Genomic DNA, 25868 nt, shown 5'->3' with positions numbered 1-25868 from the left:
TCTGTTAGTCTTTAAGGTGCCACCAGACTCCTTGTTGTTTTGTAGATACAGACTAACACGGCTACCCCCTGATACTTAGTACCATTTGTATCCATTTAAAAACAGCTGTAAACTTCATTTTCGTGGTTCATCACTTCAACCATTCCACACCTCTCTTGCAACCCTACAGTGGCTCACCCTTCTCCACCGCATGAAACGCAAAGTAGTCATTTTCATTTTTAAGTCCTTCATGGCTTATTCCCCGTACCATGAGTTATTTTGTATACACAATCGAGATATCAGTCTCCACCTCTGCTCTGCTAATGATGCTAACCTTCATTGCCAATTTCTTAAATTTTAAAACAATCATTTTACACTCTCTCTTCTGCTCCCCCATGCATGGAAGGAGCTCCTCTTAAACGCTCATAAAGTTACCTCATTGCCCTCCTTAATATCCCATCTTAAAATTCTCCTCTGCTATGATGCCTACAAAGAACTTGTTAGTAATTAGTTAACTGGTATGTTTTGACTGCTCTTCCCTTGCTCAGCAATATAGTCTTGTTACTACCTTGTGCTCCTATGTTTGTTTGGTGTATCCATCAGTTCTCTCTTGTCTTATATGTAGACTTTGAGTTCTTTGTGTTTGCACAGCACCTGGTACAATGAAGCTCTGATCTGTGACTGGGCTCTTAGGCAGAACCTCACTACAAATAATGTAAGAACGTTACTGGCATGATTAACAATGAATCCCAAGTAGCTGGTTGAAGAGTAAATCTTTTATCAATCTGATTGACATTCTCACCACCCAGTAGCAGTGAGATACAATGCTATTAATACTAACTATGGGAGAGGTCTTCCTGAAAAAAGTAGGCTTCTGCTACATTTACTAAGAGGCAGAACACACACATCTGCATGTAAGAGAAGCACTACATTGAGAGCAGTAGAGAGAGATCCCAAGACAGCCTACAGAGCCACAGCAAACCAACCAGATATCCTGAGTAGACGCGACAGTTATAGAAGCCTATTATGTGATTCCGTTGCAGCACAGCACATAAGTGTTGAGACTGAGGCCAGCCTCATACTGATTACGTAGCAGCTAATGTAGAGATCATTCTAATAGAACAGATGAATCAATGTCCTGCCCTGCTCTGAACATAAGGTTGCACAGTTTTTTTCTTTTTTACTTAGAAAGGATCTCTTACTTGCAATTTGCGGTGGAGGGCAAATGGGTTTTTTGGACTAAAAAGTAAGTCATAAAGAACACAGAATTGTGAATGAAATATGAAATGAATGTGAATTGTCATGTCTTTAACTACCTTTTCTGAGTCCAGCATTCCTGAATAATTTAAAATTCTTTTCAGGGATTGAGTATATTCAGCAATCTTTGCAGCTATGCATAATGCTCCAGATCAGTCTAAATGCGTCTATATTGGCACAAGGCTTTTTACCCAGACAAAAACTATTAATACAAAAATATTAACATTTGCATTGAGCCAGGGTTGCAAATCTCAGTTTCACCAAATTTTTCTTAATATCATATTACCATCCCTGCAAGTATTGCTTATCAAACTGAGGGACGATTTAGATACCTTTTGTATAAAAATAAAATCACTTGAGCCCCAATGTTTCTTCAGCTGAGCTGTTTTAAGGACCTTGCATAGTATCCAAATTAATGTTTGGAAGATTAGGCCAATTTCTGTTTTCTTCAGATGGAGAGTATGAATTTGTTATACTTTAAACTAGTTTTGCTTGACAAATAATTCTTAGATCAAAGCATTTCAGATCAAGGGTGGGAAAAACTTAAAAGGTTTTTAGGATTAAGAACTGTAGACTTTTTTTAAAGTTGCAATGTTCCATAAAAAGCTGTAATACAATTTTGAAATAATATTGTTTTGAAGCATGTTTTTCTAATTAAATTGATTACTTTATAGCTTATGCTTTAAAATAATTTTAATTTCATCACAGTCCATTGGTTGAAGGGCTGTAATACTGCTCTACAGCCAAAATGCTTCTGAAATAAATGTAGTCAAACTTTACTAGTTCTGGGTCACTGAGAACGAAAATGATGCTTAAAATTGTTGATTCGCTCTAGTTTTCAAGATATGCTATTGGGTCAGTATATACGACCCATGACTTGGGAATGGCGGAGGATAAGTGAGTTATAAAGGGAAGGGATCTCAATTTAAACCAGAAATGATTAAAACACATCGTTGACTGGATCTATGAATAAATCTATGACTGGGTTTGGACAGTACTTGCTTTTTAGGCAAAACAATGAATGATGCAATCTGAAGCTGGTATTGTGTCATACATTATATGAATTGCATCATGTTATTCCTAGAAGTCATGGATGATGCAATCATAACGAAGCTTACATCACTCTGCTGAACAAATTGCCCTATATCAGCTCTAGAAATCACACAGTGTCATGCTCTCTTATTTGTCAGTGTTTGATTTTGCAAAGGGACACATTTCTGTTTAGCCAAAGTGAGCAGAGATGCCTCGTACTTGTGTGAACAGTGCAGATAACTTCTGCTAGGTTTGTGGTGAAGTGACTTTTGCATCACAAAAGCGCAGTATAAACACTATGGTTAAGAAAGCCTATCACCTTTATTTTGGCTGCAAAATTGGAGATCAGGACAAGAGGTGGGCCCCACATATATGCTGCAACACTTGTGCAACAAATCTTCGCCAGTGGTTGAACAGGAAAAGGAAATCTATGCCTTTTGCAGTACCAATGATTTGGAGAGAGCCAACAGATCATACCAGCAATTGTTACTTCTGCATGGTGCCTCCAGTTGGGAAAGGTGTGTCAAAGAAGAAAAAGTGGACTGTGCATTATCCAAACATTCCATCAGCTATACACCTAGTACGCCACGGAGAAGGACTGCCGGTTCCTGATGCACCAGAATCATTCTCACTTGAGTCAGATGAGGAAGAGGATGAAACTTCTGGTCCTGAACCATCAATGTCACAGGATCCACATTTTCTCCCATCCTCCTCCTCTGAACCACACCTCATAACACAAGGTAAACTGAATGACCTTGTCAGGGATTTGGAACTACCCAAGAGTAAGGCAGAGGAGTTAGGCTCCAGACTACAGCAGTGGAATCTCCTGGCAGGTGATGTTAGGGTTTCCACGTTCCATGACCGTCAAAAGGATCTTGTCCCATTCTTCTTCATGGAAGGTGATCTTGTAGCCTGCAACAACATCGATGGTGTGATGGCAGCCCTCAACATCGTTCACGATCCAGATGAGTGGAGACTGTTCATTGATTCATCAAAGACGAGTCTTAAAGCTGTTTTACTACATAATGGCAATATTTTGCCATCAATTCCAGTTGGTCATGCAGTCCATATGAAGGAAACCTATGACAACATGAAACAACTTTTGAGGTGCATAAACTATGACCAACATCAGTGGCAGCTTTGTGGCGATTTGAAGGTTGTTGCTCTCTTGCTTGGTCTGCAGACTGAATACACAAAATACTGCTGTTTTCTCTGCGAATGGGATAGTCGTGCAAGAGATTCCCACTACATCAAGAAAGATTGGCCACTCCGACAGTCATTGGAGCCTGGGAGGAAAAGTGTTCAGCATCCACCACTTGTTGAATCAAGGAAGATTTTGTTAACCCATACACATCAAGCTGGGTCTGATGAAGAACTTTGTCAAGGCCATTGACAAAACACAAGCAGCTTTCAAGTACCTCTATGGAAAATTTCCAAGGTTAAGTGAAGCTAAGATAAAGGAAGGTGTCTTTGTTGGTCCTCAGATTCGTGAACTTCTTCGAGATGATGCATTTGACCATGCACTGCGTGGCAAGGAAAAGACGGCAATGAAAGCATTTCAGTTAGTGGCAATAAATTTTCTCAGAAACAACAAGGCAGACAACTACAGGTTGTTGGTGGAAAACCTCCTCAAGGCATACAAAAGCCTTGGTTGCAACATGTCACTAAAGATACATTTTTTGCACTCTCATCTAGATTTTTTTCCACCGAACTGCGGAGCAGTGAGCGACGAGCATGGCGAGCAATTTCACCAGGACATTGCAACAATGGAGAAATGCTATCAGGGCAAATGGAGCCCATCAATGCTTGCCGACTATTGCTGGACAGTGACAAGAGATGCTCCATTTAATGAATACAAGAGACAAGCCAAGAAGCGCCGAGTAGACACTGAATAGGACTAAACTATGTACATAATAGTTTTTTGCCTTTTGTTTCATAATAAATTTTATTTATATAACCCTTTTGCTGATTTTTAAAGTGTTACATAAACAGGACAGGTGAAATATTATCATGTAAAGCAACCATAAACACATGAAAAGACCTAGGTTTACAATTTATGATTAAAACTCTACTATCTACACAATATACATAGACATAAAATGTAAAAACTTAAATATCTTAGAAACAGTAGCCAATCAGTTGTTTTAATTGTGATATTTGAATTTAGCACATCAAAATACATAATAAATAGCACATTTTATCTCTGAAGCAGACGACTTCTCAAAAATTGTAGACCAGTGTAATTGGTCTTGGTACTCTTTATCCTCTCTGTTTTAAAAGGAGTTGACACATGATGTCTTTTCTAGGACCTTGACTTGGTGACCACTAAGGCATGAGGCATATACAATCCTAGAAATGTAGGACTGGAAGCAACCTTGAGAGGTCATTTAGTCCATCCCTATATGCTTATGTAGGAGCAAGTATACCTAGTCCATCCCTGACAATTGTTTGTCCAACCTCTTCTTAAAAACCTGTAGCGATGGGGATTCCATAACCTCCCTTGGTGTAACCCTATTCCAGAACTTAACTATTCTTATAGTTAGAAAGCTTTTCCTAATATCTAACCTAAATCTGCATATTGTCCTACCTTCAGTGGTCTTGAAGAGTAATTGATCACTGTCCTCTTTATGACAGTCCTTAACACATTTGAAGGCTGTCCCCCTATAGTCTTCTTTTCTCACACCTAGTTTTTTTAAGCTTTCCTTATAGATTGTGGTAGACATTTACTGGTATTTGTAAATACCAAGGCTCAGAGAGTAATTGGTTAGTGAGGTGCGGAGGAGGTGGTCAAGATCACTGTGTTGTACTACAGAGCTTTTGTTTCACTTAGTTTCATGGACCTACCCCAGCTTACTGTCTTAAATGATTTCAGCATCCATGCAGACAATAGCTGTACTAGGCTGTCTCAAGATCATACATCTGATATTAGCCTTTCCCACCTGGATTGGGGCTCTATCCATATAGGTGGAATATTCTTTAGTTACTGGTTTTGAACTGAGTTTTTAGAAGGTTGAAAACTGTCCTGATATGGTCCAGTCACCTCCTTCTGTTTGACATTAAAACTTACTTTTGCCCCCATCATGGCAGAAGACTTATTTTACTGGTCTACTCAGGAAGACTGAATGACCTGATGGTACTATCTAGTTTTCTAAGGGTAAATACGCTACTGCTGATGTCCATGCCTATCAGTATCCTCAGCGTTCGCTCCCTATATGTCATCCTCAAAGATTATTTTGATATTCAAATTATCTGCAAAAGATGAACTATGAACTATCTGGGATGAAGGTGAGACTCCAGTGGTGAAAATCACGCACCAAGTCTGATTTCAGCCTAGAGGGATTTTAAGGTTCTTTGCCATATCTATATTGGAGGCATAAGGAAGATAGTCTCTCTCCCCAGGGCATTCTTAGTATGGAGAATTTGGTTTTTCCCGCATCAGATCCAGGATCTGTACATTTTTAAGACATGGTGTAAAGCCTCTCTCTCTCTCTCTCTCTCTTCTTCCATGCTTTTGCTTAATTAAGGTTGATTTTAGTGATCAGAAACCCATAGTTTTGCAGCAGTACAGATGTCTTCTTAACACTTTGTACAATGCTCAGAAACTTTAGGCACTTTTATAAACAAAAATGGATAAATAAGTAACTATAAGAGTAATGTAAAAATATGAGGAAAGGAAAATTTAGGGTGAATATCACAAAATATTTGTTAATGGTAATATCTGTTACACTGTGAAATAGCCTTCCAAAAGGAATAATGGAAGTCCTAATCTCTTAAGTTATTTAAAACTGAAAAAAGCAAAAACCTTGGAGAATATTCTTTAGGGAACCATACTACATTAATTTCCATTGAATAGACAAGATGACCTGTATAGAGACATGGTGGGTAAGATAATCTCTTTTATTGGACCAACTTCTGTTGGTGAGAGAGACAAGATTAGGGCCACCCAGAGGATTCAGAGGGCCTGGGGCAAAGCGGGGTAGCAGCGGCTCTTGTACTCACCCGGTGGCGGTCCGGGATTTCAGCAGCGGGGGGCACTTCAGTCGCTCCGCGTCTTCAGCAGGACTGAAGGACCCCCCGCCGCCGAAATGCCGCCGAAGACCCGGACTGCCGCCAGGCCAGGGCTCGCGGGGCCCCTGCAGGGTCCGGGGCCTGGAGCAAATTGCCCCACTTGCCCCCCCCGGGCGGCCCTGGACAAGATTGTCCAAATTGGTCCAATAAAAGATATTACCTCACCCACCTTGTGTCTCTAATATCTTGCGACCCATATGGCTACAACTACACTGCATACAAGATGACCTCTGAACTTTTCCATTTCTCTGATTCAAAGACCCTATGTCCCAACTCCCTGTTACATATCTGTTTTGCTGTTGTGGTTTTGGCCCTTCTTTTCTTCTTCTAGTTGATTTTTGTCCATATCCTCCAAGTTGTGTCTAGTGCATACAGTGAGCTATAGAGCCATATTGAGCTTCTCTTCAGGCAGGAGTTTAGTAGCTACAGAGACATGCCCACTGATGGAAACCTGGTAAAGTGTGGTACACAAAACTGCATTTTCACTTTGTAAATCTTATATTTATATATTGTGCTCTTGAAATACTCCTTCTCCTGACTGTGTAGAGAAACTATGCTAGACCTGGGCATGAAAGAAGCAAGGAAAATCCAGTCTCTGCAACATAATGGACAGAAACCAGATAGTTTTGTACTATAAACCAAAAGAACTCTCTCATCAAAGTCCTCATATTGATGTTCCCAAAGCACTCCCCTTTCTAACGCTCTAATTTATATATTGTCTGCCGCAGACACTATTCTAGAAATTTCAGTGAACGTGCAAGGAACACACTAGTTCTTACCTTGCTCAGAGGAGAGAAATATGTTATAAACAACATATATGTAACCAGTCATGCAGAAGATCACTTAACACTTTCATTTGCCCTTGCTATAATGATGTAGACTTGATTGGACAAACAGAAAATCCCTTGGATTTCCAGAAAGATTCAATATGCTATCACTTCTCTGTTGTGCTGCAAGAGGGCAGAGGAAACCTGAAACTTATACCGAGGGTGAAATTCTAATTGAATTCCTTCCAAAAATTATGTATCTTGTAATTAATACAGATAGAACAAGGTTTTGTGCATTCTTACTCTATGACTAAGAAATTACTCTATTAAATTCTTATTTTGTGTTCATTATTATGGTGTCTGTGTGGCTGGAGACATTTATGTATTTCAGCTACTCAACATAGTGAAATGACTGTGTATCACACCACTCCTCTAACCTTTCCAATAGTGAAAGGGTTGGCTGTTTTGGTTACCTACCAGCTAAGTGTCAGTTGTGCACTAAGTTAAGTTTATCTGGCTTAATTTAAGCAATCATTTCCATTTTCTCCCTTTCTCCTCTGAGTTGCTTTGAATGCCAACAAAACTCATTTGGTAAATTGTGTGGCTGAGGAGCATACTGTGACATTTCTCTGTCATTTCAACATCATGTGAGCTTACCCAGGAATTAAACGGTTCATAAAATCCTTTAAAATCATAAAAGTGAAGTTGATAAAGTTACAGTTAAGGGGATTGGATTGATGAGAATTTGGAACATAACATTTTGAGTACGTAGAGTTTTTATTCTTTAAGCATAAGGGGCACACAAATTGTCCATGAAATTGGGCTTTACGCTTTTTCAACAAGCCAAATATTCAATGCCTGCAAAATGTAGAAGAATTTTTTGTGCTTGTGCAAAGATTATTGTAATGCTAAAATGTTCTGGTGCTGTTACAAAGACTGAGGCCTTTTTCAGTAGCGGGGAGCACCTGCCAACTTCACCTATTGTGTGACAACTCAGTGATTACTCTTTATTTGTCTGTGTTCCAAGATATTGTGCTGCTTCTATATGAAGTGTTAATATAAAATAACTATTTTAGTGTAAGATGTTATGTTTTTTGGTTGCAGGAGAATCCAAATCCTCACATGGCATTCCAGAAAGTTCCACGGCCCACGGAGGGATCCCATTTACGAGTTCATATCCTTCCTTTCCCCAAAATTAATGACAGCCGGGTTAAGGAGCTAATTCAAGAATGCCTGGCTAAGAACCAAAGTGCACCACCAGCTACTCGGGTAGAAAAAAAGTGTGTGGTTCCTGCTGGTCCGCCTGTTGGTATGTTGCATTGTTATCTGCCGTATATTTATAAATCCATATTAGCATGAGTGAAAACATCTACTTTAATTAAAATGTGTTTTAATGGGGTGTTTTACTGAGAGATGAGGGAAGGCAAGAAGGGAATTTCTATCGTAATGAATTGAACATATCATTAATATATCAAATTTGTTGTTCCCAATTCAGCACTTATGTAGTGGGTTGGTTTCAGAATTAATGTAAGATCAATGTGCCATTTTAATACCTTTTTTAATAAGATCTAGGTATTATAAACTTTCTCAGAACAAATCCAGGTAGAAAGTTTCCCAAAGAAATGAGGAACTTGCCTTTATCTGATTGAACTGTAGATTTTCCAGTGTACACCTTTTTAATATTAATTCCCTTTCCTCATGTTGGCTATGTCAGCACACATAGGAGCTCTTATGTGTGTGTGGGGGGGAAAGGCATATTCTGCTCTCATATCCATGGCGTTCTCTCTATTTTTGATGGGGGGAAGGTGGAGGGGGAGAGGGAGAGCGAGAGCAAGAGAATGCTAGATCTATCAAATAATCTCTAGAATTCAGCAAATTCTAGATAGGAGAACTGGGTTGTAAACTTGCTTTTCAAGTCAGAAGATCATTTAAATGCTTGATTCTTCTGAGGATTTTTATTATGGAGGATCCAGTTTTGTAAATTCTTTGAAACAGCTCTAGGTTCCTCTATTTTAAGGAACCATGTATTATTTAATCAGGTTATCAAAAAGCATGGTTCTTAGCACAATACACACAATGTTCATTGGACTGTCAACAGAAAAATCTGGCTACCTGAAATTTGTCATGGTTCATTGATTTGCACATTTTTGAGTGTAAGAATCCTCATGTGAAAATGAATTACCCCCTTTGTTTTAGTAGAAGAATGAGATACATCAGGTTGCATGCAAGACTTGAGTGTCTGCTTTACACTTGTTTCGGTGTACATGATAACAGAAGTAATGGATAGTGAACTATCAATTTATTTAATAAATGCTTTGTGTTTTGTTTCTTTAAAAACTAGCCAAATATGGAACTATGCAGTTGTTTAACCTACAGCTGGCTAAAAAATAAGACCTATTTTAATTAGCCACTGCAGTTTGTTGGATTTAAAACTTAGGAGAGATAACTGATATGGTTGTACACTTTTGCAGCAAGGCAAAATAAAGATGCAAAGCATGCATAACAGAGGTTGTCAGAGAGAGAGTATAACTTCAGGAAAGTGAAATTACAAACAGAAATTTGAAGTGTTTCTGTAATATTGAGTTTGGTGAGTGTAAAAAAAAAGTATGGTTAGCATTGTGAGATGGAGCCGAAGAAAGGTTCTACACTAATTCATTATCAACTGGCCTGGTAGCGACTCCAACATTAATCTGTGTGTGTGAACAAACCAAAGAAGAGAGATTAAGACGAGGAGCCAGGAAGGGCAGAAATTAAAAAAATAAAAATAAATACTGTTGTGCTCATGTAACTGTGATTTCCATCCCTGTACAGTAAGATGAAAATAAATGACAGGGTCATAGAATTCACTTTTTTCATGCCATATTGATTAAGATAGTGATCTTGAAATCCAGACTCAATTAGTATGTTAATACCATTAATTTAGTTTTACAGGTTGGAGTCTGGTTGTCTATATGAAACAGACAACCAAAACAAGCAAATAAATACTCCACTTAAAATTCAGAGCACGACCACCAGCAAGCCAGCGGCAGGCTGTCCTGCATAAGGGTAACTGAAAAAAAGCAAGACTGAGCAAGAACTTTTTTTTAAAGGCTACTTAACAGTTTGTAAATTCCTTCTCAGATAAGCCTAATAATGACAAACAACTTAGCAAAATAAAATTTAGATTTGAAGCCATGTTAGGATTTTTCTAAAAGTACTGTCTAATTACTATTTGTGGCTTTTACAGAGAAACTGTTTTACATTTGTGTGTACTTCTCTTTCTTTGTTAGTTTCCATAATGGAAAAGGCCAGTACAGTTTTCAACAGTGCACAGAGGCTGGAAGTTGTTAGAAACTGCATCTCATTCATATTTGAAAATAAAAATTTGGAGACTGAAAAGGTAATAATAATAATAAAGTTAACTCTCCTAAATAAGCATTTACTGCCTCCAAGTTAAACTAGCACATGGTAAGTGACTGAGTGACCTCCTCTCAAACCCTGTCACATTTCTTGTTGTGTTTTTTAATGTTCATTATCTGTTCAGTCATTTAAATGTGTGATAATGGTAAGCAGCATAACCACCAAATGGTCTAAATACAGTACCATATGGTAGTGCGCAATTGCTCCCTCTGAAGACCTGTTTTTAATGTTCAGTATGATCATTCAATTTTTGGCTAACCATCCAGAGATTATTCATCACATATTATTTTCCATATGGGTTTACAAAAAAGATAATTGAGAGTTTCAGCCTAATTGTTCCAGTTGTGAGGAATGTAAACAAAATATAGGCATAGTCATTTAATCTCATTGTTTGCCAACAGGTGCTCTATTGAACTTTTCAACTAAGTTAATTCTTGTCTGTTTTAAAAGTGATAACAGAATTTTGTGCAATGTATAGAACACAGGACAGTGCTTAACTATTTGACTCATTTTTAGTAAAATCCACTAGTAACTTGCCACAATTGTTGTCCTTGATAGTTTTATTACTTCTGCCTTTCAGATATGGCCAGCTTTTGTGGATTCCGTCCATGGAATTTTACAACTATTAAATTCAACAGCATATCATTTATTTATTTATTTTTTACAACAAAAAGCTCAGGACAGAAAACCAAGTGGATTGTCAGCTTGATTCAGAAAACAAATTAGAGCTTTAATTCTACTATTTTTTTTCAGTTTTGTACATATATCACATATATAGTGGTGAAATCCATGTGATAAAATGAATTCTTAAGTGTCTTTGTCTCACCTGCATTGTGCCCACAAATCCACCTCTTTTGAGACTATTTCCAACACTCAAAACCTCTGAGCAACTTCTAGTGTCTGCATTTAAAGGGAGGGGGAAAAGTTGATCCAGAAATGTTATTTCTCCCCCACTCATTAGATTTGGAGGAAGTTGCCTTTCAAATTTCACAGATCTGTGGTTCATGCCGGACAGTATTCAATCCTGAAATAGGAATGTAGTTTAATTATGTCAGAACTCATCAAGGCTGTAAAATGACATATATTAGAAGTGAATTCTAGATATTATGTCTGGAAAAGTTATTTTAGGAAATTTGTAGAGATTTCTAAAATTTAGCTATAAATTTGCTCTCCCTGGAGACCTGTATAGATGAGTTCATGTACTAAGTCACTTGGCTTTAGTAGTGGAGGGGTATGAAAGAATCCCAATAAAATTCGTAATAATTTTTCCAAGTATTTTAAAAATAGTTTTTCCATAAAATATGTAGTTTATTTAGAATAAATCATGGCATGGTATAAAGATTTTATTGGCACTTGTTTGGGATGATCCGCATAACATACTAGTGGCTCCACTGCTTGTGAATAATGTGTCCATCCCAATCTCATGCTGAAAAACTTTATAATTCACTATATATCAGGACAGATTCTCAGGACCTAGCCCATCATATGTTCTGTCTCTACCAGAGTGACAGAGAGCCCTCACTCTCATGCACAATAATCTTCTGACTGATTTCATATTTGTTTTGTTACTTATCTGTATTCATTTTTCCCCACTTCGAGATTTAGCAGAAAATTTCTGCAGTTGATTAATGGTGTATATAAAAAGAGCAATCAGAGCTTGAATGTCAATGCCTCGTTTAGCAAAAAAATCAGTTATCATGAGAATTTGATGTTCTGGCTCTGGATTCATTTGGACTTTTAATTTACTGTTCTTATTTGAAGTGTCTTGACAAAGAATTAAAGACAGCCAGTATTTCAGTGACATTTCAGATCATTTTAATGAGGTTAGGATTTCTTCTCTGCAGACTCTGCCCGCTGCGTTGAGGGCACTAAAAGGAAAGGCAGCTCGACAGTGCCTCACACAGGAGCTAAGCCTGCATGTTCAGCAAAATCGGGCAATACTGGACCACCAGCAGTTTGATTACATAGTGCGGATGATGAACTGTACTTTACAGGTATTTTATGCTTCTTTTGGCCTCCTTTCCCATTCCTCCTTGGTTATTTTAAAATAGCATTGATTGTGATGGTGGGGAAACAAAGCAGAGTTTGATCGGGGACAATGCAGTGTAGTAGATTTAACAAGTGTTACCTGTCCATAGAGTTCTGAGACCTTTAGAGTTGAAAAGATAACAAGCCAAGATCCATGTTGCTCTGGCCAAGTACATCTATTCAGTACCATAGTGTTAAATCTCCTTTCCATTCATACTGTAATATGATCAATTTTTTGTTTTCTTTTGAAAAATATTAATTATTCCATTAAGCATATTGCCATCCTTAAAGAAATTGCCTTTTAAAATTGTTTCAATTGATTTGAAGCCCAGGATCTGTCTATTTTATGCTATTTCTGTTGAGAACCTTAGCTTGAGTGTTATTTACTGACATTTTGCACGGTGAAATCCAGTGGTTCTGAGAAGTGCCACCAATATGGACAAAAGCATAGACCATCCATTATCCAGTGAGTGGTACCAATTGATTGGTACAATATCAGTTAGAGTCCCCTTTCACTATAGACCATCAGTACAGAAATGGATTCACTTGTCTCATGTGCCAAAGACAATTTTAACAGTAATAGTTTATTTTATCTAATTAATGATATTGTATGTTACATAGCAAAAAGTTATTTATTGGCTAGAGAGAAAATTCTGACTCCCTTGTAAAGATGACAGCTTTAATTTGGTTTCAGTTAACCAGTAAAAGTGGTTGGGGGACTGTATTCATGCTTGTCAGTGATGAAATTTTAGTGTCAGAGGTACTCCCTACAGCTGTTTATAGCTTGCTTTTGCGATGATCCTAATGATTTTTTTTAAGTATTCCATAGCCAAAGTCTGACCAGCCTATTCCAACCAAACTAAACTAAAATAAACCGTGTAGATCATTTTGGCCTTCATTTGAACTATTTGGTCTGCCTATGTCCTGGCATGTACTTGTCAGAAATTGTAGGTCTGATCTAAAAGTCTGCAAGGTTTCAGCCTAACATCTGAATATGTTTAAAATATTTTACATTTTTAGAGTGTGATAATGTTTGCTGTGGGTAATTTAGATCTCTAACCTTTTTTCCTTTAAACCATTAAAGTTCTAAGAATTACATTGCAAAATGTAAAAGAAAGATCTTTGAATATCAGCTCTTTACAGGTTTCTGTTCTTAAAACAAAGGGGCAAGCAAATTTGCTCATTTTAATTCATCTGGCTAGTTGTTTTAAAGATGTTTCTCCGTGTTTTAATATTAACTTTTTATGGTATGTATTGTACATTATGGTGTAATGAGAAGAAATTCAGAAAGATTATAGCATCTGTATTGTCATGTAGATTAAAAGAAAACAAAGAATACAGCCCCATAATTTAGGGCATGGTACCATTCTGTAATGTATATAATTTGTTACACTAAAAATAGTATGGCTTTTACTTTCAATTTATAATAAATTTAAATAGCTATAGATGTGTACATTGATTATTTGAATATGAACTGTGTATGACTATATGATGCACTGTATCTTTCATAGTAAAAACTCACTACATCTTAGGCCTTGTCTACACTACGAGAGTAGTTCGATTTTACTTGCATCGAATTTTTGTAATCGATATTGCAAAGTCGAACGTGTGTGTCCACACTAAGGACAGTAATTCGACTTTGTGCGTCCACACTAACGGTGATAGCGTCGACATTCGAAGCGGTGCACTGTGGTCAGCTATCCCACAGTTCCCGCAGTCCCCTCTGCCCATTGGAATTCTGGGTGTAGCCGGCAATGCCTTCTGGGTAACAAAATGAGTCGAGGGTGCTTTTGGGAAACTGTCGTCATCCGTCCATCACTCCCGCCCTCCCTCCCTGAAAGCGCCGGCGGGAAAACAGTTCGCGCGCTTTTCCAGTCATTGACAGCGCGGACGCCACTGTACTCCGAGCATGGAGCCCGCTGCGACCATCGCTGCAGTTGTGGCCGCTCTCAACGTCTCGCAGCTTATCATAAAGGTTTCCCTGAGGCAGATGCAGAAAAGTCAGGCGAGGAGGCTACGGCACCGCGGTGATGTCCTGAAGTCTGAGAGTAGCACAGACCTGTCAGAAAGCAGGCGACCCAGCGCCGAGGACATCACAGTGGCAATGGGTCATGTTGATGCCGTGGAACGGCGATTCTGGGCACGGGAAACAAGCACTGAGTGGTGGGACCGCATAGTGCTGCAGGTCTGGGATGAATCCCAGTGGCTGCGAAACTTTCGCATGCGGAAGGGAACTTTCCTGGAACTTTGTGAGTTGCTGTCCCCTGCCCTGAAGCGCAGTGACACCCGGTTGCGAGCTGCACTGAGTGTACAGAAGCGAGTGGCCATAGCCCTCTGGAAGCTTGCAACGCCAGACAGCTACCGGTCAGTCGCGAACCAGTTTGGGGTGGGCAAATCTACCGTGGGGGTTGTTGTGATGCAAGTAGCGAAGGCAATCGTTGATGTACTGCTGCCAAAGGTAGTGACCCTGGGAAACGTGGAGGCGATCATAGATGGCTTCGCAGCGATGGGATTCCCAAACTGCGGTGGGGCCATAGATGGAACTCACATCCCTATCCTGGCACCGGACCACCAGGCCACCCAGTACATTAACCGAAAGGGATACTTTTCCATGGTGCTGCAAGCACTGGTGGACCACAGGGGACGTTTTACCAACATCTACGTGGGATGGCCGGGCAAGGTTCATGACGCTCGTGTTTTCAGGAACTCTGGTCTGTTTAGACGGCTGCAACAAGGTATTTACTTCCCGGACCACAAAATAACTGTTGGGGATGTGGAGATGCCTATAGTCATCCTCGGGGACCCAGCCTACCCGCTAATGCCCTGGCTCATGAAGCCCTATACTGGCGCCCTGGACACTGAAAAAGAACTCTTCAACTACCGGCTGAGCAAGTGCAGAATGGTGGTGGAGTGTGCTTTTGGCCGTCTCAAGGGGAGATGGAGAAGCTTACTGACTCGCTGTGATCTCAGCGAAACCAATATCCCCATTGTTATAGCAGCTTGCTGTGTGCTCCACAATCTCTGTGAGAGCAAGGGGGAGACCTTTATGGCGGGGTGGGAGGTTGAGGAAAATAGCCTGGCTGGTGATTACTCACAGCCAGACAGCCGGGCGATTAGAAGAGACCAGCGGGAAGCGCTGTGCATCCGGGAGGCTTTGAAAGCAAAGTTCCTGAGTGAGCAGGGAAGCTAAACCTGCCCCCGTTTCTTTACCCAGGTAATGTTGACTATCCTATCCAGTTACATACCCCCTTCACCCCCCCCCTCCAACACACGTGTCGAAATAAAAATAGTTCTACTTTGTTAAAGCACACCACCGTTTTCTTTAATACTGTTTTCGCGGGAATTTTTTAAAACTGGGACTGCCAGACTGTGGTGCGGGGCGGGTGTAGTGTTGTGACGCGAATGCAGCTTCTAAACTCAAGGATTGACAGGCTCCGCTGCAGGTGGGATGCTTGTTTCAACGGAGCCTGTCAACCCTCCTGATCGGGACTGTGTGTATGGGGGGTCTATTTGACTTTGTGGCAGGGGGAGAGGACGGTTACAGATCCCATGCTGTGTGGCTCTGTGATCCTGCCTAAGGACCGGCGCTTAAGATCTGTAACTGCCCTCCCCCCGCCACAAAGTCACCAGAGCAACCCACCGCCCCCCCCCAACATTACATCAAAACAACCTCCCAGACTAACCGGGGGCAACTAGTCACTGCATCACTGCACTGTGTATGTGCCCCTGCTGCTGTGCCTGCCCCCCGACTATGTACCCTGCCAAAGGAGACTGTCCTGTCCAATTACCAACCCCCTTTCCCCTCCTCCTCCAAAAGAACATGATTGAAACAGTAGTTAACAGAAACGAATTTTTTATTATCAACTACACATGGCATTGGGAGGTGAAACTTGGACGGCGGGCTTGTGTCAGGCGGGAAGGAAAGAACTTTTCAAATTTTGGGAAATGAGAGCCCTTCTGCTACTAGAGCTCTCTGCAGGGGTGGAGTGAGACTTAGCAGGGACTCTGCCGCCTCTCCTTTCTTTGCACTTTGGGTGAGGGTGGGTATGGGACTTGGTGGCAGGGGATGGGGGCGGTTAGAGATGGACTGCAGCGGGGGCTCTGTCCTCCTGCCTCCGTTCCTGCAGAACATCCACAAGGCGCCGGAGCGTGTCCGTTTGCTCCCTCAGTAGTCCAAGCAGCGTTTGAGTCGCCTGCTGGTCTTCCTGCCGCCACCTCTCCTCCCGATCCATGTTGGCTTGGTGCATTCGGGTCAAGTTCTCCCCGCCACTGGTCTGGGTCTGCTGTGCTGCCTGGGCTTGGGAACAGGCCATAAGCTCAGAGAACATGTCCTCCCGTGTCCTCTTCTTCCTACGCCTAATCCGCGCTAGCCTCTGGGAGTGTGATTCCAGGCTAGGTTGTGAGACAGTCGCAGACGGGGCTGTGGAAATGGGAAAAAGGGAGTGAATTCCTCAGAAAGATAAATGTAGTTGTGAACAAAGAACATAGTCTTTCTCTGTGAACAAGACCATGCACAGCACCTTTCACATGCGCACTCAGCACAAGGTCGAATTCTCGGCCTTCGCATTCAGTGCCTGGGGTCTTGAACAGCACATTTGAGAAGCGAGGCAGCACAACGGAATTTCTGTTGCAGGCAGACATGGTAAGCCGTACACTTGTGGCAGTTTAAAACTTTTATATTACCACTGGCCTCATTTCACATTTAAATCAATGTCAGTCCCTGCTGCCAGCAATCCGGCAAGCGGGAACTCTGCCCCTGTCCCACCCCCTCGCGGCTGTCCCCGGGAACGATCCCTTTCGGCTGCCCCTCTCCCGCCTCCACCGCGTGGCTGCAAACCAGCGGTTACAGTTCTGTAAAGGAACGGGAAAGCAGTCCCAACACTAACATTCCCCTACCTAATTAAAAGCAGGTCACCATGGCCGACATCACCCTGATGAGGATCTCCGAGAGCGACAAAGAGAGAATGCTCCGGGAAAGCCTCCAAAGACCAGGGCCGTATGCCACCCTGCTGTGCAAAGCAATGATCCCCGAGTACTTGATAATCTCGTGGCGCGGCAACGTGTCGTACTTCAGAGGACCCAATAAGGCCGCTCTCCCCAAGAACCTCATGCAACGGCTTTCAAGTTACCTCCAGGAGAGCTTCATCGAGATGTCCCAGGAGGATTACTGCTCTATCCCCGGACACATAGACCGCATTTTACTGTAGCTGCAGTAGCAGGGAATAAACAGTAGAGCGGCTTGTGCAGGACAATCACTGAAAACCGGACATTGCTAGATTTCTTTTCAAAACTTGCACTGCCCCTTACTAAACCGTTAAGCGCCTAGGGCACACTAATCATGAACAACCCATTCTTTTAATTGTTAATATTCCTGTTTTGTTAAAAATAAATGTTTAGATGTTTACAACACTTACTGGCTGATCCTTCACCAGATTCTGTGTCCGGGGTAACGGCTGGGGACGCTTCGTAGGGGATCTCTGTAAGGGTGATGAAGAGATCCTGGCTGTCGGGGAAATCAGCGTTGTGAGAGCTGCCCACTGCCTCGCCCTCCTCATCTCCTTCCTCATCTTCCCCGTCCCCTAACATGTCCGAGGAACCGGCCGTGGACAGTATCCCATCCTCAGAGTCCACGGTCACTGGTGGGGTAGTGGTGGCGGCAGCACCGAGGATGGAATGCAGTGCCTCGTAGAAACGGGATGTCTGGGGATGGGATCCGGAGCGTCCGTTTGCCTCTTTGGTCTTCTGGTAGCCTTGTCTCAGCTCCTTGATTTTCACGCGGCACTGCGTTGCATCCCGGCTGTATCCTCTCTCTGCCATGTCTTTAGAGATCTTCTCGTAGATCTTTGCATTCCTTCTTTTGGATCGCAGCTCGGAAAGCACGGACTCATCGCCCCACACAGCGATGAGATCCAAGACTTCACGATCAGTCCATGCTGGGGCTCTCTTTCTATTCCCAGACTGCACGGCCATCACTGCTGGAGAGCTCTGCATCGTTGCCAGTGCTGCTGTGCTCGCCACGATGTCCAGACAGGAAATGAGATTCAAACTGGCCAGACAGGAAAAGGAATTCAAATTCAAATTTTCCCGGGGCTTTTCCTGTGTGGCTGGTCAGAGCATCCGAGCTCGCACTGCTGTCCAGAGCGTCAACAGAGTGGTGCACTGTGGGATAGCTCCCGGAGCTATTAGCGTCGATTTCCATCCACACCTAGCCTAATTCGACATGGCCATGTCGAATTTAGCGCTACTCCCCTCGTCGGGGAGGAGTACAGAAGTCGAATTAAAGAGACCTCTATGTCGAACTAAATAGCATCGCAGTGTGGACGGGTGCAGGGTTAATTCGATTTAACGGCGCTAACTTCGACATAAACGCCTAGTGTAGACCAGGCCTTAGACTCATGCTGATATTGAATGTTCCTAATAGGCCCCAAGGTGAAAGCCTAGCTTTGAATTTGTTATTTATGGTCAACATGGGATTTATTAATATTTATATTTCTTCTTAGAACTGTGTGCTTTTCAGGGTCTAAGTTAACAGTCTGAACATTTTTAAAGCAGTGAAAGTTCCATGGCCGCGTGTCCAAATATCAGTAATGTTATTTTAGAAAAGCAGAGTTGGTCAAAATGAACCAAATCTAGATAACAGTGATTTTATCAATAATTAATTAAATAATTTATTATTGCTTTCCCTAACCTTGAGATGTTCTGTTTCCTATACATAAGATGGCAAGTTTTTATTCCAGTATGCATACGATAGAGTATAATTACCACAATGAGGTTGTTTATTTCCTTTATCAAGCAGTTTTTATGCCAACGCAATGAAAAGTGGTTGGCAAAACACATAGCCCTCCTCCTGTGCATTTGTCTGTCACTCAAAAGCAAGATCAGCTCATAAACCTGTCTAAATAGTTCCATTCGCTTGGAATATGGAAGTAATTACATGAAAATAGCTGTGTTTGAGTAATATGACTTTTACCAAGTTTGAAGAGATTGAGGTTGTTTAAGCAGTTATGAGGTGATGTCTGTTCAAATGACAGGTATGTGTGTAGGACTGTGCTTATTCATGTTTTACATAAGATTTTGTATGTGTAATTACTTTGTTGAATTGTTTTTCTGTAATGCTGACTTTATTAAAACTACCAGAAGAGCGGTAAGAACACCCATTGTTTATATAAATAAGGGTTTTTTAGACATCCTAGCCCAGGGGTGGGCAAACTTTTTGGCCCGAGGGCACATCTGTGTATGGAAATTGTATGGTGGGCTATGAATGCTCACAAAATTGGGGGTTGGGGTGTGGGAGGAGGTGAGGGCTCCAGCTGGGGGTGTGGGCTCTAGAGTGGTGCTGTGAATGAGGGATTCGGGGTGCAGGGGTGGGTGCTCCAGGCTGGGACCGAGGGATTCGGAGGGCAGGAGGGGGATCAGGGCTGAGGCAGTGGGTTGGGGTCCGGGAGGGGTTCAAGTGTGCAGGCTCTGGGTGGCGCTTACCTCAAGCAGCTCCCAGAAGCAGCGGCATGTCCCCCCTCCGGCTCTTACACAGGGGCGTGGCCAGGCAGCTCTGTGTGCTGCTCCGTCCACAGGTGCTGTCCGCAGGTGCCTCCCAGGCCAATGGGAGCTGTGGGGGCAGCACTTGGGGCAAGGGCAGCATGCAGAGCCCCCTGGCTGCCCCTACCCGTACAAACCGGAGGGGGGACATGCCACTGCTTCCAGGAGCCACGTGGAGCGGCGCAAGCCCCCAACCCTGCTTCCCGGCAGGAGCTTGAGGGCCGCATTAAAAAATCTGGAGGGCCGGATGCAGCCCCTGGGCTGTAGTTTGCCCACCTCTGTCTTAGTCTCATGCAAATATGTTCTCAGAGGCAAATCCACCACAGTTCTGCTTCATGAGGGGGACAGGATGTAGAATATTGCCTAGGAGAATCTGTACCTCAAGTTCCTGGCTGAGGAGAGGGAAAAGATGTAGCCAGTGGACTGACAAACCATGCAAATGATCTGGGCCAGTGGTCTCTGTAGGAGGAACATAGTGGGCTGTGACTCAGAGGCTTCAGCAGCAGCCACAGACTGGCTACAAAACTGATTCATGCCCTATCTCTGGGTTATGAAGGATTCCTTTTCTTCCCACATCTTCCTGTATATCCCCCTCGTAACATTCATTTACCCAGCTTTTGTGCTGGGGACATGAGTTTGGCCCTTCAGAAATATTCCTGGCCCAGTTATTTATGGGCTGTTAGAGAAATAAAAACAAAACTAGTAAAACTGTCCAGAACTGACCAAAACAAATTGTTAGTACTCCAAGCGGCACCCACTAAATTAGCTTTTTTTTTTTTTTTTTTTTTTTTTTTTGAAGGCATACTATGTAAATAGTGAAATTATTTTACGCACACACTGTTTTCTGCTAGGACTTTTTTTATTTGTCTGGCCTTCTGAAGCAATAGCATTTGAAGCTATCTTGCACATTTTAATAGCATTCTTAAACCTTTTCTGATTGGAGTCACCCAATATCATTTTTTTTTAAAGTATTGTTACTTTTGCGCTCATCCTATGTAGTCTGTAGATGTTAAATACTAGGCATTCAGGTGCAGCCTTTGAATGTAAATTTTTTGCTGAAGTCTTCTGAAGTAATTGCTAAAATACTGTAAAGGTTTCATGAATGTTTCTTATCTAAGACTAACATGGTGACAAAAGTTTGACAGTATTTGCAGGCCGTCTTAGTTTGGAGCTATGATATTCTATCAGCAAGGGGAGGATTAAGACGCATGGCCTTTTTGAGTCCTTGGAGCAGGGCTTAATAGTCAGAAGAGACTTGAGGAACAGTGTTGTTGTAAATGCCCTCTCCTCAAATTCTCAAAACAAGAGGTAGACTAGGATCCACCATTTGAAGAACCACACTTACTATATTGTAAGTAACCACTCTTTATCACTGAAGTGAGCACATCTAATATGCAGAGGGAACAGACATATTGAGTAAGAAGGTCTCTTTTCTGAGTATCTCCATACTTTTTTAAACATGAAGTGGAGCCATCCATTTCTTAGTAGCAAACTTGGCCAATTTGCGAGATTTTCTGATTCTTTTTCAGACATTTATACAGTTAGGTAGAGATGTAATCGATAACATTTGTTGCTCCACATGTGGAAAACATCACTATTTTTTTTTTCAAACTGAAGACATCTTGGCGCAGGGACAATCTTTTTGCTCTGTGTTTGTACAACGTTTAGCAAAATGGCGTCCGGTCCATGACTAGGACTCGTAAGTGCTATGCTAACACAAATAATAAATAATAGTGATTCATAATTTAAGTGTGTCCCTCTTTGTCCACCCACCTTGGGTTTTGGAACATTTTTTTTCTTCTTAATATATATATAGTGACGTTTAGCTGATTTCCTTTATCAGCTAATGGGTGGAAAGGATAACTTTTTAAGAAGACATGTTACGCTCCTTTATACAAAGGAGCTATAAAATCAAGATGTATAAAGTGATTTCTCACCAAAGCATTTATAGATGCATCTATGATGGGATTCCCGTGGTACAACATTGAACTGTGGGATCTCTGTGCCCCTTAACACTCCTCTATGATGCTTTGCTAGTGACAAGAAGCAAACCTTTCAAGGTTCTGTGGTCACTCAGTCAACATCATTCAGGGACATACCCAGCTTAGTTACATGAATGCTCTCTAAGCCACTCATGAATCATACACAGGGAAACACCAGTGCTCAGGATATACTTATTCATTAGCCCGTTCGTTTATAAGCCGACCCCCCCTCCCCCAAAATGGATAGGTAAAAATAGCAAAAACTGTATGACCCTTTCATAAGCTGACCTTATATTTCAGGGGTTGGAAAACTTTGGCTCCCAGCCCATCAGGGTAAGCTGCTGACAGGTTGGGACGTTTTGTTTACTTGGAGTATCTGCAGGCATGGAGCCCCTCAGCTCCCTATGGCTGCAGTTCACCGGTCCCAGCCAATGGAAGTTGCGGGACGTGGTGCCAAGGCCATGATCTGCTGAAACTTATCCATGCCTGCAGACGCCCCAGGTAAACAAAACAACAATGTATTAGATATTCAATTCAATGATTCCACAGAGTTTAAAATCATCAAATTTTGGTGTAGACCCGTTTATAAGCCGACCCCCGTCTTGATGTGTCACTTTTTTACCAAAAATATTCGGCTTATGAACGAGTATATACGGTAGTTCGTCACTTCGTCAAAGGATAGTGGACATGATTACTAGCCTTTGTAATCTGAGCAGATTCCCCAAGCATTTTAGACAAACTCACTGGAAAGGATAAAACATTAAAACAAGTTTATTAACTACAGAAAGATAGATTTTAAGTGTTTATTAGTGGTAGGCATAAAGATCAGAGATAGTTACCTAAGAAAATAAAAAGTAAACATGCATTTTAAATCCTAAACTTTCAGACTAAGCAAGATTTGAATCAAACAGCTTTTCTCATGCCGCTGGATATTGCAGGCAGGTTACAGTTCTTAATACACAGGCTGAATTTTCTTTTCAGCCTGGGACCAGTCTTCAGTTCAAAATCTGTCTTTCCAGTGTTCTTGTTGCCTTCAGCGTAGGTGGAGGAGGAAAGAGGTGGACTCATGATGCCACTGTCCCTTATTTTATACTCTCAAGTCATGTCCCAGGAAAGATAATGGCCCAGGTATATCCTGCTGAGCCATGCTGAGTCGCAGCATTGAGCAATCCCCATTGTGTAGTGCTCAACTGTCTCTTACAGAATTTTAAATCTCTTGTTTACAATTCCCCTGATGGTCAATGGCTCATGATGGTCACTTAACACACCCACACCACCTTTATTGTCACTGGAGAGCTACCAGTGAGTGTTTCCCAAGCTCTCAACATTTCAATAACAACCATATAGCAAAATCTCATAACTCCATACGCAATAACGATATACATATTTTGACAGAACAATAAGTTTCAGCAGATCATGGCCTTTCATATGATATCTTACAGAGCATGTCTGAAATATCTCAACCACATATGAATGATGAATATGGGGATTACAGGGTGCTACATTGAGGTACAGTGCATCACAGCATCATTGGAGTGATCCTGAGAATTCCTCCTTAGTGGTTATATTTTTTTCTAACAGAGGTGTCCAGTGATCTTTTTTGACTAAGAAATTTCATTAATGAGGTTAAATGAGAAGATCTTCAACTGTGAAAATGCCACATATATATGAAATCAGAAGGATTCTTCATTAGTTTCCAACAAGTGATATTCGATCTCACCAGCACTTCCCAAATTCTTTCCCACTAGATAATTTAAATGCATCAGAAAAACATACTTTTACTAAAGAACACCTTCCCTTTTATTTCTAACTGCATAAGAATTTAGGTCACATACTGCATATCTTGCACTCCCAAAACTTCTATATAGGTCATTAAAGAGTTGCTGTAGCTAACAGATGTATAATATCCTGATAATAATCGCATATGTTTTATAACCAGTATCACTTGGCATATTTTTAAAGTGCCCATCACAATAATATTTGCAGAGTACATCAGTTCCCTCAAGGAAGAGGAACAAAGTCCCTCTGCCCTTCTCCATAGATCAGTGGTTCCCAACTGGGGCTTGGGGCTGAAGCCGAACCCCGAAGGATTGGGCTCAGGGTACAGGCCCCCTGGCTGGGGCTGAAGCCCTTGGGCTTCGGCTTCGACCCCTACCCTGTCCAGGGCAGTGGGGCTCAGGCTTTGACTTTGACTCCCCACCCGGGGTGGTGGGAATCAGACTGACTCAGGCTTCGGTCCCCCCTCCTGGGTCATGTAGTAATTTTTGTTGTCAGAAGGGGGTCACTGTGCAATGAAGTTTGAGAACCCCTGCCATAGATTAAAGCCAGTTATGTTTTTAAAGAATCAAAGCTAGAGGTTTGTTTACTAAAGTATCCAGTTTGAAGCCATTTTGCAACTCAGTTTTGCTAAAAAGAGAAATCTGGCAACATTTGCTCAAAGTGGCAAGACTTGTGCTTATCTGGATCTTTGGGCTCTATCTGTCTCAGCCTCTCAATCAAAACGTTGTCAGTGGCGGAGTGTGAAGCAAAAAACTCTTTCTGAAGGATTTGCCTTAGCCTATTTAGAGCTTGAAGTAAAGGAATCAAGGATTTTGAAATGGCCCCTTATTGGATAGGCAGACAATGTATGCAATAGAGGACTGGTGTCTCTCATGCTTGTCTGCCTTACTTAACAGGCAGGCAATTGCATGATAAACCCAGCTGTAGTTTTTAGGTGACCTTCAGGGTCAGGTCATGATAGAGCAATGTGCAGTAGGTCAGTCTTGAAGTGCCAAAAGTATGTGCCACTGTGTCTATATCTGCATCTGAGAAGTAATGGCATAATCTGCTAAAAGAGAAATGAAAGATATGATCACCACTCATAGCGGGCAATCCAGAAGGGCATGGACATTGTGGGACACATTGACAGGAGGACAGATATCTTTTAATGAGGGGCATATCACAGCTAAATCCTCAAAACACTTGTCTCTATCTACCAGCATCATCATGTGGTCTTTTGGGAATGGACTTTAAGAATACTTTTCCTCCACAGTCCTTAAGAACATTCTTTCCATTCCCTGAGTAAGGGTGTTTCTCCTAAGGGATTTTAAAGTTATGCCAAGTATATAAGTAGCAAAAGTATTACAATAGTAGTTAATACTTCGATGCTTTGCTATCATAGGTATTATGTTCTGTTTTACTAAGGTTAATTAGATAACTTTGTTTATAGTATTCTACACTGTTTATTACATTTTGTATATTAGTTTAAATATCATCTCCATATGGGCAGTGTTGTAATCTACAACATGTACAAGTGTCATCTAGAAACTGTTTCAATTATGTTTATTTTCTGCTGCTATGGTTGCTTGGCTAGCATTTACAGTCATTCAAGTTAAGTAAAATTCCATAGCTGGCATTCTTTATTTTCTCTTCTGTTTTTTCTTTAACTACCCCTTTAGTTTTCCATAAGAAATATTTTTCTCTGCCTTGAAAGTAAATATTGGCAATAGTTGTAAAGATACTTGGATCTGAAAAGCGAGTGTACTCCAAGTTATATACCTTGTGACAAAGTTCCTCCTCTACCATGGTGGGTCCTGCGCTTATTGGCGGATTTGCTCGCTTCACAGATTCACCCTGTTGGTCAGGAAACTGTCCAGAGACCTTCCCCTCTGGTAGAAGCTATAGTCCAGGTCAATTCCTCCTGTGTTTGATCAGGAGTTGGGAGGTATGGGGGGAACCCGGGCCCGCCCTCTACTCCAGGTTCCAGCCCAGGGCCCTGTGGACTGCAGCTGTTTAGAGTGCCTCCTGGTACAGTTGCACAGCACCTACAACTCCCTGGGCT

At 41.6% G+C, this 25868-nt stretch overlaps 1 protein-coding gene across 11 annotated transcripts in view; it reads left to right on the top strand.

Annotated features, from left to right (window-relative positions):
• The window catches only part of SBF2 (SET binding factor 2), a 570707-nt gene that overhangs the window by 369592 nt on the left and 175247 nt on the right, over nucleotides 1-25868 (top strand). For all 11 annotated transcript variants that reach the window (XR_010600515.1, XR_010600516.1, XM_065592221.1 and 8 more), the window contains 3 exons: nucleotides 8208-8412; nucleotides 10373-10482; nucleotides 12347-12496. Coding sequence is in view for 9 of the 11 variants with exons in the window: in XM_065592221.1 (XP_065448293.1) it covers nucleotides 8208-8412; nucleotides 10373-10482; nucleotides 12347-12496 (465 nt within the window). In the remaining 2 variants the exon portion in view is untranslated. The remainder of the gene's footprint in view (nucleotides 1-8207; nucleotides 8413-10372; nucleotides 10483-12346; nucleotides 12497-25868) is intronic.

This window comes from Chrysemys picta, chromosome 4 (assembly GCF_011386835.1).
Source record: "Chrysemys picta bellii isolate R12L10 chromosome 4, ASM1138683v2, whole genome shotgun sequence".
NCBI classification, from domain to species: domain Eukaryota; kingdom Metazoa; phylum Chordata; order Testudines; family Emydidae; genus Chrysemys; species Chrysemys picta.
This window is presented reverse-complemented; position numbering and strand designations above follow the sequence as displayed.